This window comes from Ascaphus truei, chromosome 5 (genome assembly GCF_040206685.1).
Source record: "Ascaphus truei isolate aAscTru1 chromosome 5, aAscTru1.hap1, whole genome shotgun sequence".
NCBI lineage: Eukaryota > Metazoa > Chordata > Amphibia > Anura > Ascaphidae > Ascaphus > Ascaphus truei.
Window position 1 is genome coordinate 3,643,802 of NC_134487.1, and position 11,973 is coordinate 3,655,774.

Genomic DNA, 11,973 nt, shown 5'->3' on the forward strand with positions numbered 1-11,973 from the left:
CCGCGGGACGTACAGGTGAGCCGCGGGACGTACAGGTGAGCCGCGCGTCCGTCCGCGGGACGTACAGGTGAGCCACGCGTCCGTCCGCGGGGACGTACAGGTGAGCCCGCGCGTCCGTCCGCGGGACGTACAGGTGAGCCGCGCGTCCGTCCGCGGGACGTACAGGTGAGCCGTTGCGACGTACAGGTGAGCCGCGCGTCCGTCCGCGGGATGTGCAGGTGAGCCGCGCGTCCGTCCCGCGGGATGTGCAGGTGAGCCGCGGGACGTACGGGTGAGCCGCGCGTCCGTCCGCGGGACGTACAGGTGAGCCGCGCGTCCGTCCGCGGGGATGTGCAGGTGAGCCGCGCGTCCGTCCGCGGGATGTGCAGGTGAGCCGCGGGACGTACGGGTGAGCCACGCGTCCGTCCGCGGGACGTACAGGTGAGCCGCGCGTCCGTCCGCGGGACGTACAGGTGAGCCGCGCGTCCGTCCGCGGGACGTACAGGTGAGCCGCGCGTCCGTTCGCGGGGACGTACAGGTGAGCCGTTGCGACGTACAGGTGAGCCGCGCGTCCGTCTGCGGGACGTACAGGTGAGCCCGCGCGTCCGTCCTGCGGGACGTACACGTGAGCCGCGTGTCCGTCTGCGGGACGTACAGGTGAGCCGCGCGTCCGTCCACGGCATGTACAGGTGAGCCGCGCGCACAACCGCGGGACGTACAGGTGAGCCGCGCGCACAACCGCGGGACGTACAGGTGAGGCGCCCGCGGGCCGTACGTCTGCTGCGCGCTTGACCGCGGGACGTACAAGTGAGCCGTGCCCGCCCACAGCATGTACAGGTGGGCCGCCCGCGGGGACGTCTGATCCTTTGACACCCCTCGCTGTGCGTACTGACCCGTGTCCCCCCCCCCCCCCCCCCAGGAGTGCCTGTGTGCGAGGGCTGTGCTGGAAGCTGTGGGCCTCTCTGCAGTGGGTTATCTTCTCCTGCGCTGCAGCGGCCATGTTTACAGTCAGCCTGGTAAGCGGATCTGTCCTGTACCTCTCCCCTCCTCCCTCTGCCTCTTCCTCCTCCCTCTGCCTCTTCCCTCCTCCTCTGCCTCTCCCCTCCTCCCTCTGCCTCTCCCCTCCTCCCTCTGCCTCTCCTCCCTCTGCCTCTCCCACTCCTCTCCTCCCTCTGCCTCTCCCCTCCTCTCCTCCCTCTGCCTCTCCCCTCCTCTCCTCCCTCTGCCTCTCCCCCTCCTCTGTATCCATCCCCCCTCTCTGCTTCTCCCCTCCTCCCCTTCCCCCCTCTCCTCCCCCTCCCCCCCTCTCTGTTTCTCCTCCTCTCCCTCCTCTCTGTTTCTCCTCCTCTCCTCCTTGCTTCTCCTGTCGCTCTTTCTTAGCAGCGCTCCTTACTCTGCTTTCTCCCTTCTCTCCTTGACGTCTTCTTTTTCCCCTCTCCCTCCCCCCCCCCTCCCTCTCCCTCCCCCCCCTCCCTCTCCCTCTCTCTCCCTCCCCCCCCTTCTCCCCTCTTTCTCCCTCCCCTCTTTCTCCCTCCCCCCCCTCTCTTCTCCGTACTCTTTCCCCTACCTTGTCTCCTCTCTTCCTCCCCACTCGCTCTTCTCTCACTCCTCTCCGTCTTTCGTCAGGTCCCCTACACCTACCTGGAGTTTGAGTCGAACGGTCAGCTCTGGCCCTCGGTGCACCGTCTCTTTAACTCGGTGGACCGGTACCAAGCTTGTGAATTCGTACGGGCTGTTCCGCAGAATGACCGGGGTGGGCGGCCGGCCGGAGGTTGTGGTGGAAGGAAGTTACGACCGAGAGACATGGACGGTAATTTCCAGATTTATTAGCTGTACAACGCACCCCTAATTCTCCCCCATGGGCGGAAGAACGGAAGGGTCCCTGTAGACGGACGTTCACAGAGGTACACAATTGGAGACTTTTATAAGGTGAAATTATAATAAGGCTTTATTGTGCCTTTTCCTTTTTATCAGGAAATCATCCAAACACGGGGGGGGGGGGGGGGGGGGGGGAACAAAGCTTCTATTCACTTGGGAGTATTTTAGTGAAATCCTGTGCAATTAATTCACATCTCCCTTAGTCAAGCATTTCTCCCAGCCCCAAACATATAGCATGAAATAAGCAGATATAAGCAGTCTCTTCATAATGAAAAGTCTTATCTGTTCCTTGGAGGGAAAATCTTCTCAGTTCCTGGTTCAGCTCCCTTCCCTCAGGGTTTGTCATCTTCAGGTTTAGTAGTTTTCCCTTTGTCTTGAAATCAGCTATGCTGTGTCTTCTGGCAGAGCTCAAGACATGGTCAGCTCCAGAGATGTGTGTTCTCTTGGTCAGTCTCTCCTGGGAGACTCAAGAACCCCTGCTCTGTCTCCAAAGGTCAGCTCACATGTGAGCTAAGGAGTCACTTCCTGTCTCAACAGACAGGCTTTTGTAAGCAATCTAAATCAGGCAGGTGGTGTTTATTAATTGACTACCAGCAGTTAACCACCACACTGCTAGATTAAAGGCACATTACTTGAACAGGGATTACTCCCCTGTTACAGTCCCCCAGGTGACCGGGAGACACAGTCCTAACCGCGACATTCCAACCCTCAGTCTGTACCCATGGAAAGGACGGGCCTATGTAAGTGACATGTAGGGTTGTCGTGTCCGCCGGTCTTTCAGACGCGCCCCCTCTTCTCCCCCCTCCCTCCAGGAGATAGAGTTCATGTACAAGCCGGGGAACATCAGCGCCCTCCTCTCGTGGTGACCCCACATCAGCCGCGCCTGGACTGGCAGATGTGGTTTGCCGCCCTCGGACCGCACCTCCCAGAGCCCCTGGTTCGCTCAGCTTCGTGTTCCAGCTCCTGCAGGGCAACAAGGAGGGTGAGAGAGGGGAATGGGGGCAGATACTCACCGCGAGCAACAGGGGAGGAGTTAGGGTCTGTGTCGGATACTGCAGGGGGTGTGAGGGTCCGTATCAGATGCCGCAGGGCGCGAGGGTCAGTGCAGGGCGCGAGGGTCAGTGCAGGGCGCGAGGGGTCAGTGCAGGGCGCGAGGGTCAATGCAGGGCTGAAAATAGTCCTTTTAGATGCCACAAAATGAAGGCAGACATCTTTGTTCCAATAATGTTTTATTCAGCGAAGACTCAGAGTGCGGGGGGGCTCAGCTCAGCGCGGGGGGGGCTCGGCTCAGTGCGGGGGGGCTCGGCTCAGTGCGGGGGGGCTCGGCTCAGTGCGGGGGGGCTCGGCTCAGTGCGGGGGGGCTCAGCTCAAGGCTCGGCGCGGGGGGGCTCGGCTCGGCGCGGGGGGGGCTCGGCTCAGCGCGGGGGGGCTCGGCTCAAGGCTCGGCTCAGTGCGGGGGCTCAGCTCAGCGCGGGGGGGGGCTCGGCTCAGTGCGGGGGGAGCTCGGCTCAGTGCGGTGGGGCTCAGCTCAAGGCTCGGCTCAGTGCGGGGGGGCTCAGTGCGGGGGGGGGCTCGGCTCAGTGCGGGGGGGGCTCGGCTCAGTGCGGGGGGGGGCTCGGCTCAGTGCGGGGGGGAGCTCGGCTCAGTGCGGTGGGGGCTCAGCTCAAGGCTCGGCTCAGTGCGGGGGGGGCTCAGTGCGGGGGGGCTCGGCTCAGTGCGGGGGGAGCTCGGCTCAGTGCGGTGGGGCTCAGCTCAAGGCTCGGCTCAGTGCGGGGGGGCCTCAGCTCAAGGGCTCGGGCTCAGTGCGGGGGCTCGGCTCGGCTCAGTGCGGGGGCTCGGCTCGGCTCAGTGCGGGGGGGCTCAGCTCAAGGCTCGGCTCAGTGCGGGGGCTCGGCTCGGCTCAGTGCGGGGGGGCTCGGCTCGGCTCAGTGCGGGGGGGCTCGGCTCGGCTCAGTGCGGGGGGGGCTCAGTGCGGGGGCTCGGCTCAGTGCGGGGGGGCTCGGCTCAGTGCGGGGGGGCTCGGCTCAGTGCGGGGGGGCTCGGCTCAGTGCGGGGGGGCTCAGTGCGGGGGCTCGGCTCAGTGCGGGGGGGCTCAGCGCGGGGGGGGGGTGGCGTCTCTCGGCTCTGCAGGGGGGGGGGGCGTTTCGGGCACCTCGTGGGGCGCGCCTCGGCCCTTCTCCTGTAACGCTGCTTTCCCTTAGTGATCCGGGTTGGTGCAGGTGGGGGGCGCTGCAGGGTGGGGGTGCTGCCAGGTGGAGCGCCTCGGCCCTTCTCCTGTAACGCTGCTTTCCTTAGTGATCCGGGTTGGTGCAGGGTGGGGGCGCTGCAGGTGGGGGCGCTGCAGGGTGGGGGGGTGCTGCTAGGTGGGGCGTCTCGGCCCTTCTCCTGTAACGCTGCTTTCCTTAGTGATCCGGTTGGTGCAGGTGGGGGCGCTGCAGGGTGGGGGCGCTGCAGGGTGGGGGCGCTGCAGGGTGGGGGTGCTGCCAGTTGGGGCGCCTCGGCCCTTCTCCTGTAACGCTGCTTTCCTTAGTGATCCGGTTGGTGCAGGTGGGGGCCCTGCAGGTGGGGGCGCTGCAGGGTGGGGGGCGCTGCAGGGGTGGGGGCGCTGCAGGGTGGGGGGCCCTACTCCTGTAACGCTGCTTTCCTTAGTGATCCGGTTGGTGCAGGTGGGGGCGCTGCAGGGGTGGGGGCGCTGCAGGGTGGGGGTGCTGCAGGGTGGGGGGTGCTGCCAGGTGGGGGCGCCTCGGGCCCTTCTCCTGTAACGCTGCTTTCCTTAGTGATCCGGTTGGTGCAGGTGGGGGCGCTGCAGGGTGGGGGGTGCTGCCAGGTGGGGGGCGCTGCAGGGTGGGGGGTGCTGTAGGGTGGGGGGTGCTGCCAGGTGGGGCGCGCCTCGGCCCTACTCCTGTAACGCTGCTTTCCTTAGTGATCCGGTTGGTGCAGGTGGGGGCGCTGCAGGGTGGGGGTGCTGCCAGGTGGAGCGCCTCGGCCCTTCTCCTGTAACGCTGCTTTCCTTAGTGATCCGGTTGGTGCAGGTGGGGGCGCTGCAGGTGGGGGCGCTGCAGGGTGGGGGGTGCTGCTAGGTGGGGCGTCTCGGCCCTTCTCCTGTAACGCTGCTTTCCTTAGTGATCCGGTTGGTGCAGGTGGGGGGCGCTGCAGGGTGGGGGGCGCTGCAGGTGGGGGCGCTGCAGGGTGGGGGTGCTGCCAGTTGGGGCGCCTCGGCCCTTCTCCTGTAACGCTGCTTTCCTTAGTGATCCGGTTGGTGCAGGTGGGGGCCCTGCAGGTGGGGGCGCTGCAGGGTGGGGGCGCTGCAGGGTGGGGGCGCTGCAGGGGTGGGGGCCCTACTCCTGTAACGCTGCTTTCCTTAGTGATCCGGTTGGTGCAGGTGGGGGCGCTGCAGGGTGGGGGGCGCTGCAGGGTGGGGGTGCTGCAGGGGTGGGGGTGCTGCCAGGTGGGGGGCGCCTCGGCCCTTCTCCTGTAACGCTGCTTTCCTTAGTGATCCGGTTGGTGCAGGTGGGGGCGCTGCAGGGTGGGGGTGCTGCCAGGTGGGGGCGCTGCAGGGTGGGGGTGCTGTAGGGTGGGGGTGCTGCCAGGTGGGGGCGCGCCTCGGCCCTACTCCTGTAACGCTGCTTTCCTTAGTGATCCGGTTGGTGCAGGGTGGGGGCGCTGCAGGGTGGGGGCAGGTGGGGCATCTCGGGCCCTTCTCCTGTAACGCTGCTTTCCTTAGTGATCCGGTTGGTGCAGGTGGGGGCGCTGCAGGGTGGGGGGCGCTGCAGGGTGGGGGTGCTGCCAGTTGGGGGTGCTGCCGGGTGGGGGCGCTGCCGGGTGGGGGCGCTGCAGGTGGGGGCGCTGCAGGTGGGGGCGCTGCAGGGTGGGGGTGCTGCAGGGTGGGGCGCCTCGGCCCTTCTCCTGTAACGCTGCTTTCCTTAGTGATCCGGTTGGTGCAGGTGGGGGCGCTGCAGGGTGGGGGTGCTGCCAGTTGGGGCGCGCCTCGGCCCTTCTCCTGTAACGCTGCTTTCCTTAGTGATCCGGTTGGTGCAGGTGGGGGCGCTGCAGGGTGGGGGCGCTGCAGGTGGGGGCGCTGCAGGTGGGGGCGCTGCAGGGTGGGGGGTGCTGCCAGGTGGGGGCGCGCCTCGGCCCTTCTCCTGTAACGCTGCTTTCCTTAGTGATCCGGTTGGTGCAGGTGGGGGCGCTGCAGGGTGGGGGCGCTGCAGGTGGGGGCGCTGCAGGTGGGGGCGCTGCAGGGTGGGGGTGCTGCCAGGTGGGGCGCGCCTCGGCCCTTCTCCTGTAACGCTGCTTTCCTTAGTGATCCGGTTGGTGCAGGTGGGGGCGCTGCAGGGTGGGGGCGCTGCAGGTGTGGGGCGCTGCAGGGTGGGGGGTGCTGCCAGGTGGGGGCGCCTCGGCCCTTCTCCTGTAACGCTGCTTTCCTTAGTGATCCGGTTGGTGCAGGGTGGGGTGCTGCAGGGTGGAGGCGCTGCAGGGTGGGGGAGTGCCTGGCCAGGTGGGGCGCCTCGGCCCTTCTCCTGTAACGCTGCTTTCCTTAGTGATCCGGTTGGTGCAGGTGGGGGTGCTGCAGGGTGGGGGGCGCTGCAGGGTGGGGGTGCTGCCAGTTGGGGCGCCTCGGCCCTTCTCCTGTAACGCTGCTTTCCTTAGTGATCCGGTTGGTGCAGGTGGGGGGGCGCTGCAGGGTGGGGGCGCTGCAGGGTGGGGGCGCTGCAGGGTGGTGGCCCTTCTCCTGTAACGCTGCTTTCCTTAGTGATCCGGTTGGTGCAGGTGGGGGCGCTGCAGGGTGGGGGCGCTGCAGGGTGGGGGCGCCTCGGCCCTTCTCCTGTAACGCTGCTTTCCTTAGTGATCCGGTTGGTGCAGGTGGGGGGCGCTGCAGGGTGGGGGCGCTGCAGGGTGTGGGGGTGCTGCAGGGTGGGGGTGCTGCCAGGTGGGGCGCCTCGGCCCTTCTCCTGTAACGCTGCTTTCCTTAGTGATCCGGTTGGTGCAGGTGGGGGCGCTGCAGGGTGGGGGCGCTGCAGGGTGGGGGTGCTGCAGGGTGGGGGTGCTGCCAGTTTGGGGGCGCGCCTCGGCCCTTCTCCTGTAACGCTGCTTTCCTTAGTGATCCGGTTGGTGCAGGTGGGGGGCGCTGCAGGGTGGGGGCGCTGCAGGTGGGGGGCCCTTCTCCTGTAACGCTGCTTTCCTTAGTGATCCGTTGGTGCAGGTGGGGGGGCGCTGCAGGGTGGGGGCGCTGCAGGGTAGGGGGCGCTGCAGGGTGGGGGGCCTTCTCCTGTAACGCTGCTTTCCTTAGTGATCCGGTTGGTGCAGGGTGGGGGCGCTGCAGGGGTGGGGGCGCTGCAGGGTGGGGGTGCTGCCAGGTGGGGCGCGCCTCGGCCCTTCTCCTGTAACGCTGCTTTCCTTAGTGATCCGGTTGGTGCAGGGTGGGGGGCGCTGCAGGGTGGGGGCGCTGCAGGGTGGGGGCGCTGCAGGGTGGGGCCCCTTCTCCTGTAACGCTGCTTTCCTTAGTGATCCGGTTGGTGCAGGTGGGGGCGCTGCAGGGTGGGGGCGCTGCAGGGTGGGGGCGCTGCAGGGTGGGGGCCCTTCTCCTGTAACGCTGCTTTCCTTAGTGATCCGGTTGGTGCAGGGGTGGGGGCGCTGCAGGGTGGGGGCGCTGCAGGGTGGGGGCGCTGCAGGGTGGGGGCGGGCGCTGAGGCGCAGGTGGGGCGCCCTCGGCCCTTCTCCTGTAACGCTGCTTTCCTTAGTGATCCGGTTGGTGCAGGGTGGGGGCGCTGCAGGGTGGGGGGCGCTGCAGGGTGGGGGCCCTTCTCCTGTAACGCTGCTTTCCTTAGTGATCCGGTTGGTGCAGGTGGGGGCGCTGCAGGGTGGGGGGCGCTGCAGGGTGGGGGCGCTGCAGGGGTGGGGCCGTTCTCCTGTAACGCTGCTTTCCTTAGTGATCCGGTTGGTTGCAGGTGGGGGCGCTGCAGGGTGGGGGCGCTGCAGGGTGGGGGCGCTGCAGGGTGGGGGCCCTTCTCCTGTAACGGCTGCTTTCCTTAGTGATCCGGTTGGTGCAGGGTGGGGGCGCTGCAGGTGGGGGGCGCTGCAGGGTGGGGGCGCTGCAGGGTGGGGGCCCTTCTCCTGTAACGCTGCTTTCCTTAGTGATCCGGTTGGTGCAGGTGGGGGCGCTGCAGGGTGGGGGCGCTGCAGGGTGGGGGCGCTGCAGGGTGGGGGCGCTGCAGGGTGGGGGTGGGGGCCCTTCTCCTGTAACGCTGCTTTCCTTAGTGATCCGGTTGGTGCAGGGTGGGGGGCGCTGCAGGGTGGGGGCGCTGCAGGGTGGGGGGCGCTGCAGGGTGGGGGGCCCTTCTCCTGTAACGCTGCTTTTCCTTAGTGATCCGGTTGGTGCAGGGTGGGGGCTGCTGCAGGGTGGGGGCGCTGCAGGGTGGGGGCCCTTCTCCTGTAACGCTGCTTTCCTTAGTGATCCGGTTGGTGCAGGTGGGGGCGCTGCAGAGGGTGGGGGCGCTGCAGGGTGGGGGCGCTGCAGGGAGGGGGCCCTTCTCCTGTAACGCTGCTTTCCTTAGTGATCCGGGTTGGTGGCAGGGTGGGGGGCGCTGCAGGGTGGGGGCGCTGCAGGGTGGGGGCCCTTCTCCTGTAACGCTGCTTTCCTTAGTGATCCGGTTTGGTGCAGGTGGGGGCGCTGCAGGGTGGGGGCGCGCTGCAGGGTGGGGGCGCTGCAGGGTGGGGGCCCTTCTCCTGTAACGCTGCTTTCCTTAGTGATCCGGTTGGTGCAGGTGGGGGCGCTGCAGGGTGGGGGCGCTGCAGGGTGGGGGCGCTGCAGGGTGGGGGCCCTTCTCCTGTAACGCTGGGTGGGGCGCTGCAGGGTGGGGGCCCTTCTCCTGTAACGCTGCTTTCCTTAGTGATCCGGTTGGTGCAGGGTGGGGGCGCTGCAGGGTGGGGGCGCTGCAGGGTGGGGGCGCTGCAGGGTGGGGGCCCTTCTCCTGTAACGTTGCTTTCCTTAGTGATCCGGTTGGTGCAGGTGGGGGCGCTGCAGGGTGGGGGCGCTGCAGGGTGGGGGGCGCTGCAGGGTGGGGGCCCTTCTCCTGTAACGCTGCTTTCCTTAGTGATCCGGTTGGTGCAGGGTGGGGGCGCTGCAGGGTGGGGGCGCTGCAGGGTGGGGGCGCTGCAGGGTGGGGGCGCTGCAGGGTGGGGGCCCTTCTCCTGTAACGCTGCTTTCCTTAGTTATCCGGTTGGTGCAGGGTGGGGGCGCTGCAGGGTGGGGGCGCTGCAGGGTGGGGGCCCTTCTCCTGTAACGCTGCTTTCCTTAGTGATCCGGTTGGTGCAGGTGGGGGCGCGCTGCAGGGTGGGGGCGCTGCAGGGTGGGGGGCGCTGCAGGGTGGGGGCCCTTCTCCTGTAACGCTGCTTTCCTTAGTGATCCGGTTGGTGCAGGTGGGGGCGCTGCAGGGTGGGGGCGCTGCAGGGTGGGGGCGCTGCAGGGTGGGGGCGCTGCAGGGTGGGGGCGCTGCAGGGTGGGGCCCTTCTCCTGTAACGCTGCTTTCCTTAGTGATCCGGTTGGTGCAGGTGGGGGCGCTGCAGGGTGGGGGCGCTGCAGGGTGGGGGCGCTGCAGGGTGGGGGCCCTTCTCCTGTAACGCTGATTTCCTTAGTGATCCGGTTGGTGCAGGTGGGGGCGCTGCAGGGTGGGGGGCGCTGCAGGGTGGGGGCCCTTCTCCTGTAACGCTGCTTTCCTTAGTGATCCGGTTGGTGCAGGTGGTGGGCGCTGCAGGGTGGGGGGCGCTGCAGGGTGGGGGCGCTGCAGGGTGGGGGCCCTTCTCCTGTAACGCTGCTTTCCTTAGTGATCCGGTTGGTGGCAGGGTGGGGGCGCTGCAGGGTGGGGGCGCTGCAGGGTGGTCGGGGCCCTTCTCCTGTAACGCTGCTTTCCTTAGTGATCCGGTTGGTGCAGGGTGGGGGCGCTGCAGGGTGGGGCGCTGCAGGGTGGGGGTGCTGCAGGGTGGGGGCCCTTCTCCTGTAACGCTGCTTTCCTTAGTGATCCGGTTGGTGCAGGGTGGGGGCGCTGCAGGGTGGGGGCGCTGCAGGGTGGGGGCCCTTCTCCTGTAACGCTGCTTTCCTTAGTGATCCGGTTGGTGCAGGGTGGGGGCGCTGCAGGGTGGGGGCGCTGCAGGGTGGGGGTGCTGAGGGTGGGGGCCCTTCTCCTGTAACGCTGCTTTCCTTAGTGATCCGGTTGGTGCAGGTGGGGGCGCTGCAGGGTGGGGGCGCTGCAGGGTGGGGGTGCTGCAGGTGGGGCCCTTCTCCTGTAATGCTGCTTTCCTTAGTGATCCGGTTGGTGCAGGGTGGGGGCGCTGCAGGGTGGGGGCCCTTCTCCTGTAACGCTGCTTTCCTTAGTGATCCGGTTGGTGCAGGGTGGGGGCGCTGCAGGGTGGGGGTGCTGCAGGGTGGGGGCCCTTCTCCTGTAACGCTGCTTTCCTTAGTGATCCGGTTGGTGCAGGGTGGGGGCGCTGCAGGGTGGGGGCCCTTCTCCTGTAACGCTGCTTTCCTTAGTGATCCGGTTGGTGCAGGTGGGGGCGCTGCAGGGTGGGGGCGCTGCAGGGTGGGGGCCCTTCTCCTGTAACGCTGCTTTCCTTAGTGATCCGGTTGGTGCAGGTGGGGGCGCTGCAGGGTGGGGGCGCTGCAGGGTGGGGGCCCTTCTCCTGTAACGCTGCTTTCCTTAGTGATCCGGTTGGTGCAGGTGGGGGCGCTGCAGGGTGGGGGCGCTGCAGGGTGGGGGCGCTGCAGGGTGGGGGCCCTTCTCCTGTAACGCTGCTTTCCTTAGTGATCCGGTTGGTGCAGGTGGGGGCGCTGCAGGGTGGGGGCGCTGCAGGGGTGGGGGCGCTGCAGGGTGGGGCCCTTCTCCTGTAACGCTGCCTTTCCTTAGTGATCCGGTTGGTGCAGGGTGGGGGCGCTGCAGGGTGGGGGCGCTGCAGGGTGGGGGCGCTGCAGGGTGGGGGCCCTTCTCCTGTAACGCTGCTTTCCTTAGTGATCCGGTTGGTGCAGGGTGGGGGCGCTGCAGGGTGGGGGGCGCTGCAGGGTGGGGGCGCTGCAGGGTGGGGGCCCTTCTCCTGTAACGCTGCTTTCCTTAGTGATCCGGTTGGTGCAGGGTGGGGGCGCTGCAGGGTGGGGGCGCTGCAGGGTGGGGGCGCTGCAGGGTGGGGCCCTTCTCCTGTAACGCTGCTTTCCTTAGTGATCCGGTTGGTGCAGGGTGGGGGCGCTGCAGGGTGGGGGCGCTGCAGGGTGGGGGTGCTGCAGGGTGGGGGCCCTTCTCCTGTAACGCTGCTTTCCTTAGTGATCCGGTTGGTGCAGGACGACGCGTCTCTGTATCCGTTCCACTCCAACCCGCCCAACTACATCCGGGCCCAGCGGTACAAGTACTGGTTCTCCGAGGCCGATCCGACAGGGTGAGGAGGGGGGAGAGTGCTGCGTGTCGTGCCACGTCGTGCCACGCTGTGCCACGCTTCTGTCTCCGTGCCGCTTCATGTGTCTCATTGTCTCTGCCGTGTCTCCGTGTCTCTACCGTGTCTCCGTGTCTCCGTGTCTCCGTGTCTATGCCGTGTCTCCGTGTCTCCGTGTCTCCGTGTCTCTGCCGTGTCTCTGCCGTGTCTCTGCCGTGTCTCTGCCGTGTCTCTGCCGTGTCTCTGCCGTGTCTCTGCCGTGTCTCCGTGTGTCTCCGTGTGTCTCCGTGTCTCTGCCGTGTCTCTGCCGTGTCTCTGCCGTGTCTCTGCCGTGTCTCTGCCGTGTCTCTGCCGTGTCTCTGCCGTGTCTCCGTAATGTGCTTCTTTGGGTTTTTCTGTGTATGTCGCAATGGTTTTAATGTCCGTGCCGCTCACGCGTGTCTCCGTGTCTCTGCCGTGTCCTCACACGCGTGTCTCTGCCGTGTCCTCAGACGCGTGTCTCTGCATTGGTGGCGTCGGCATCACATAGAAGAATTCTTCCCCACGGTGTTCCTGGGAGACCCCTCGCTGGACGCCCTCTTATCCCAGCACGGGCTCAAGGTACGCGTGCCCTCCCTCCGCACACGCGTGCAGCCAGCCTGAGCGTGTGCCCTCCCTCTGCACACGCGTGCAGCCAGCCTGAGCGTGTGCCCTCCCTCTGCA

General features: G+C 67.3%; 1 protein-coding gene across 1 annotated transcript in view; it reads left to right on the top strand.

The window, feature by feature from the left end:
- LMF2 (lipase maturation factor 2) overlaps window positions 1–11,973 on the top strand; it is a 46,374-nt gene that overhangs the window by 30,145 nt on the left and 4,256 nt on the right. The window contains 9 exon segments of the mRNA XM_075598894.1: window positions 899–995; window positions 1,606–1,692; window positions 1,694–1,789; window positions 2,670–2,706; window positions 2,709–2,779; window positions 2,781–2,801; window positions 2,803–2,839; window positions 11,166–11,277; window positions 11,763–11,871. Coding sequence (XP_075455009.1) covers window positions 899–995; window positions 1,606–1,692; window positions 1,694–1,789; window positions 2,670–2,706; window positions 2,709–2,779; window positions 2,781–2,801; window positions 2,803–2,839; window positions 11,166–11,277; window positions 11,763–11,871 — 667 coding nt within the window.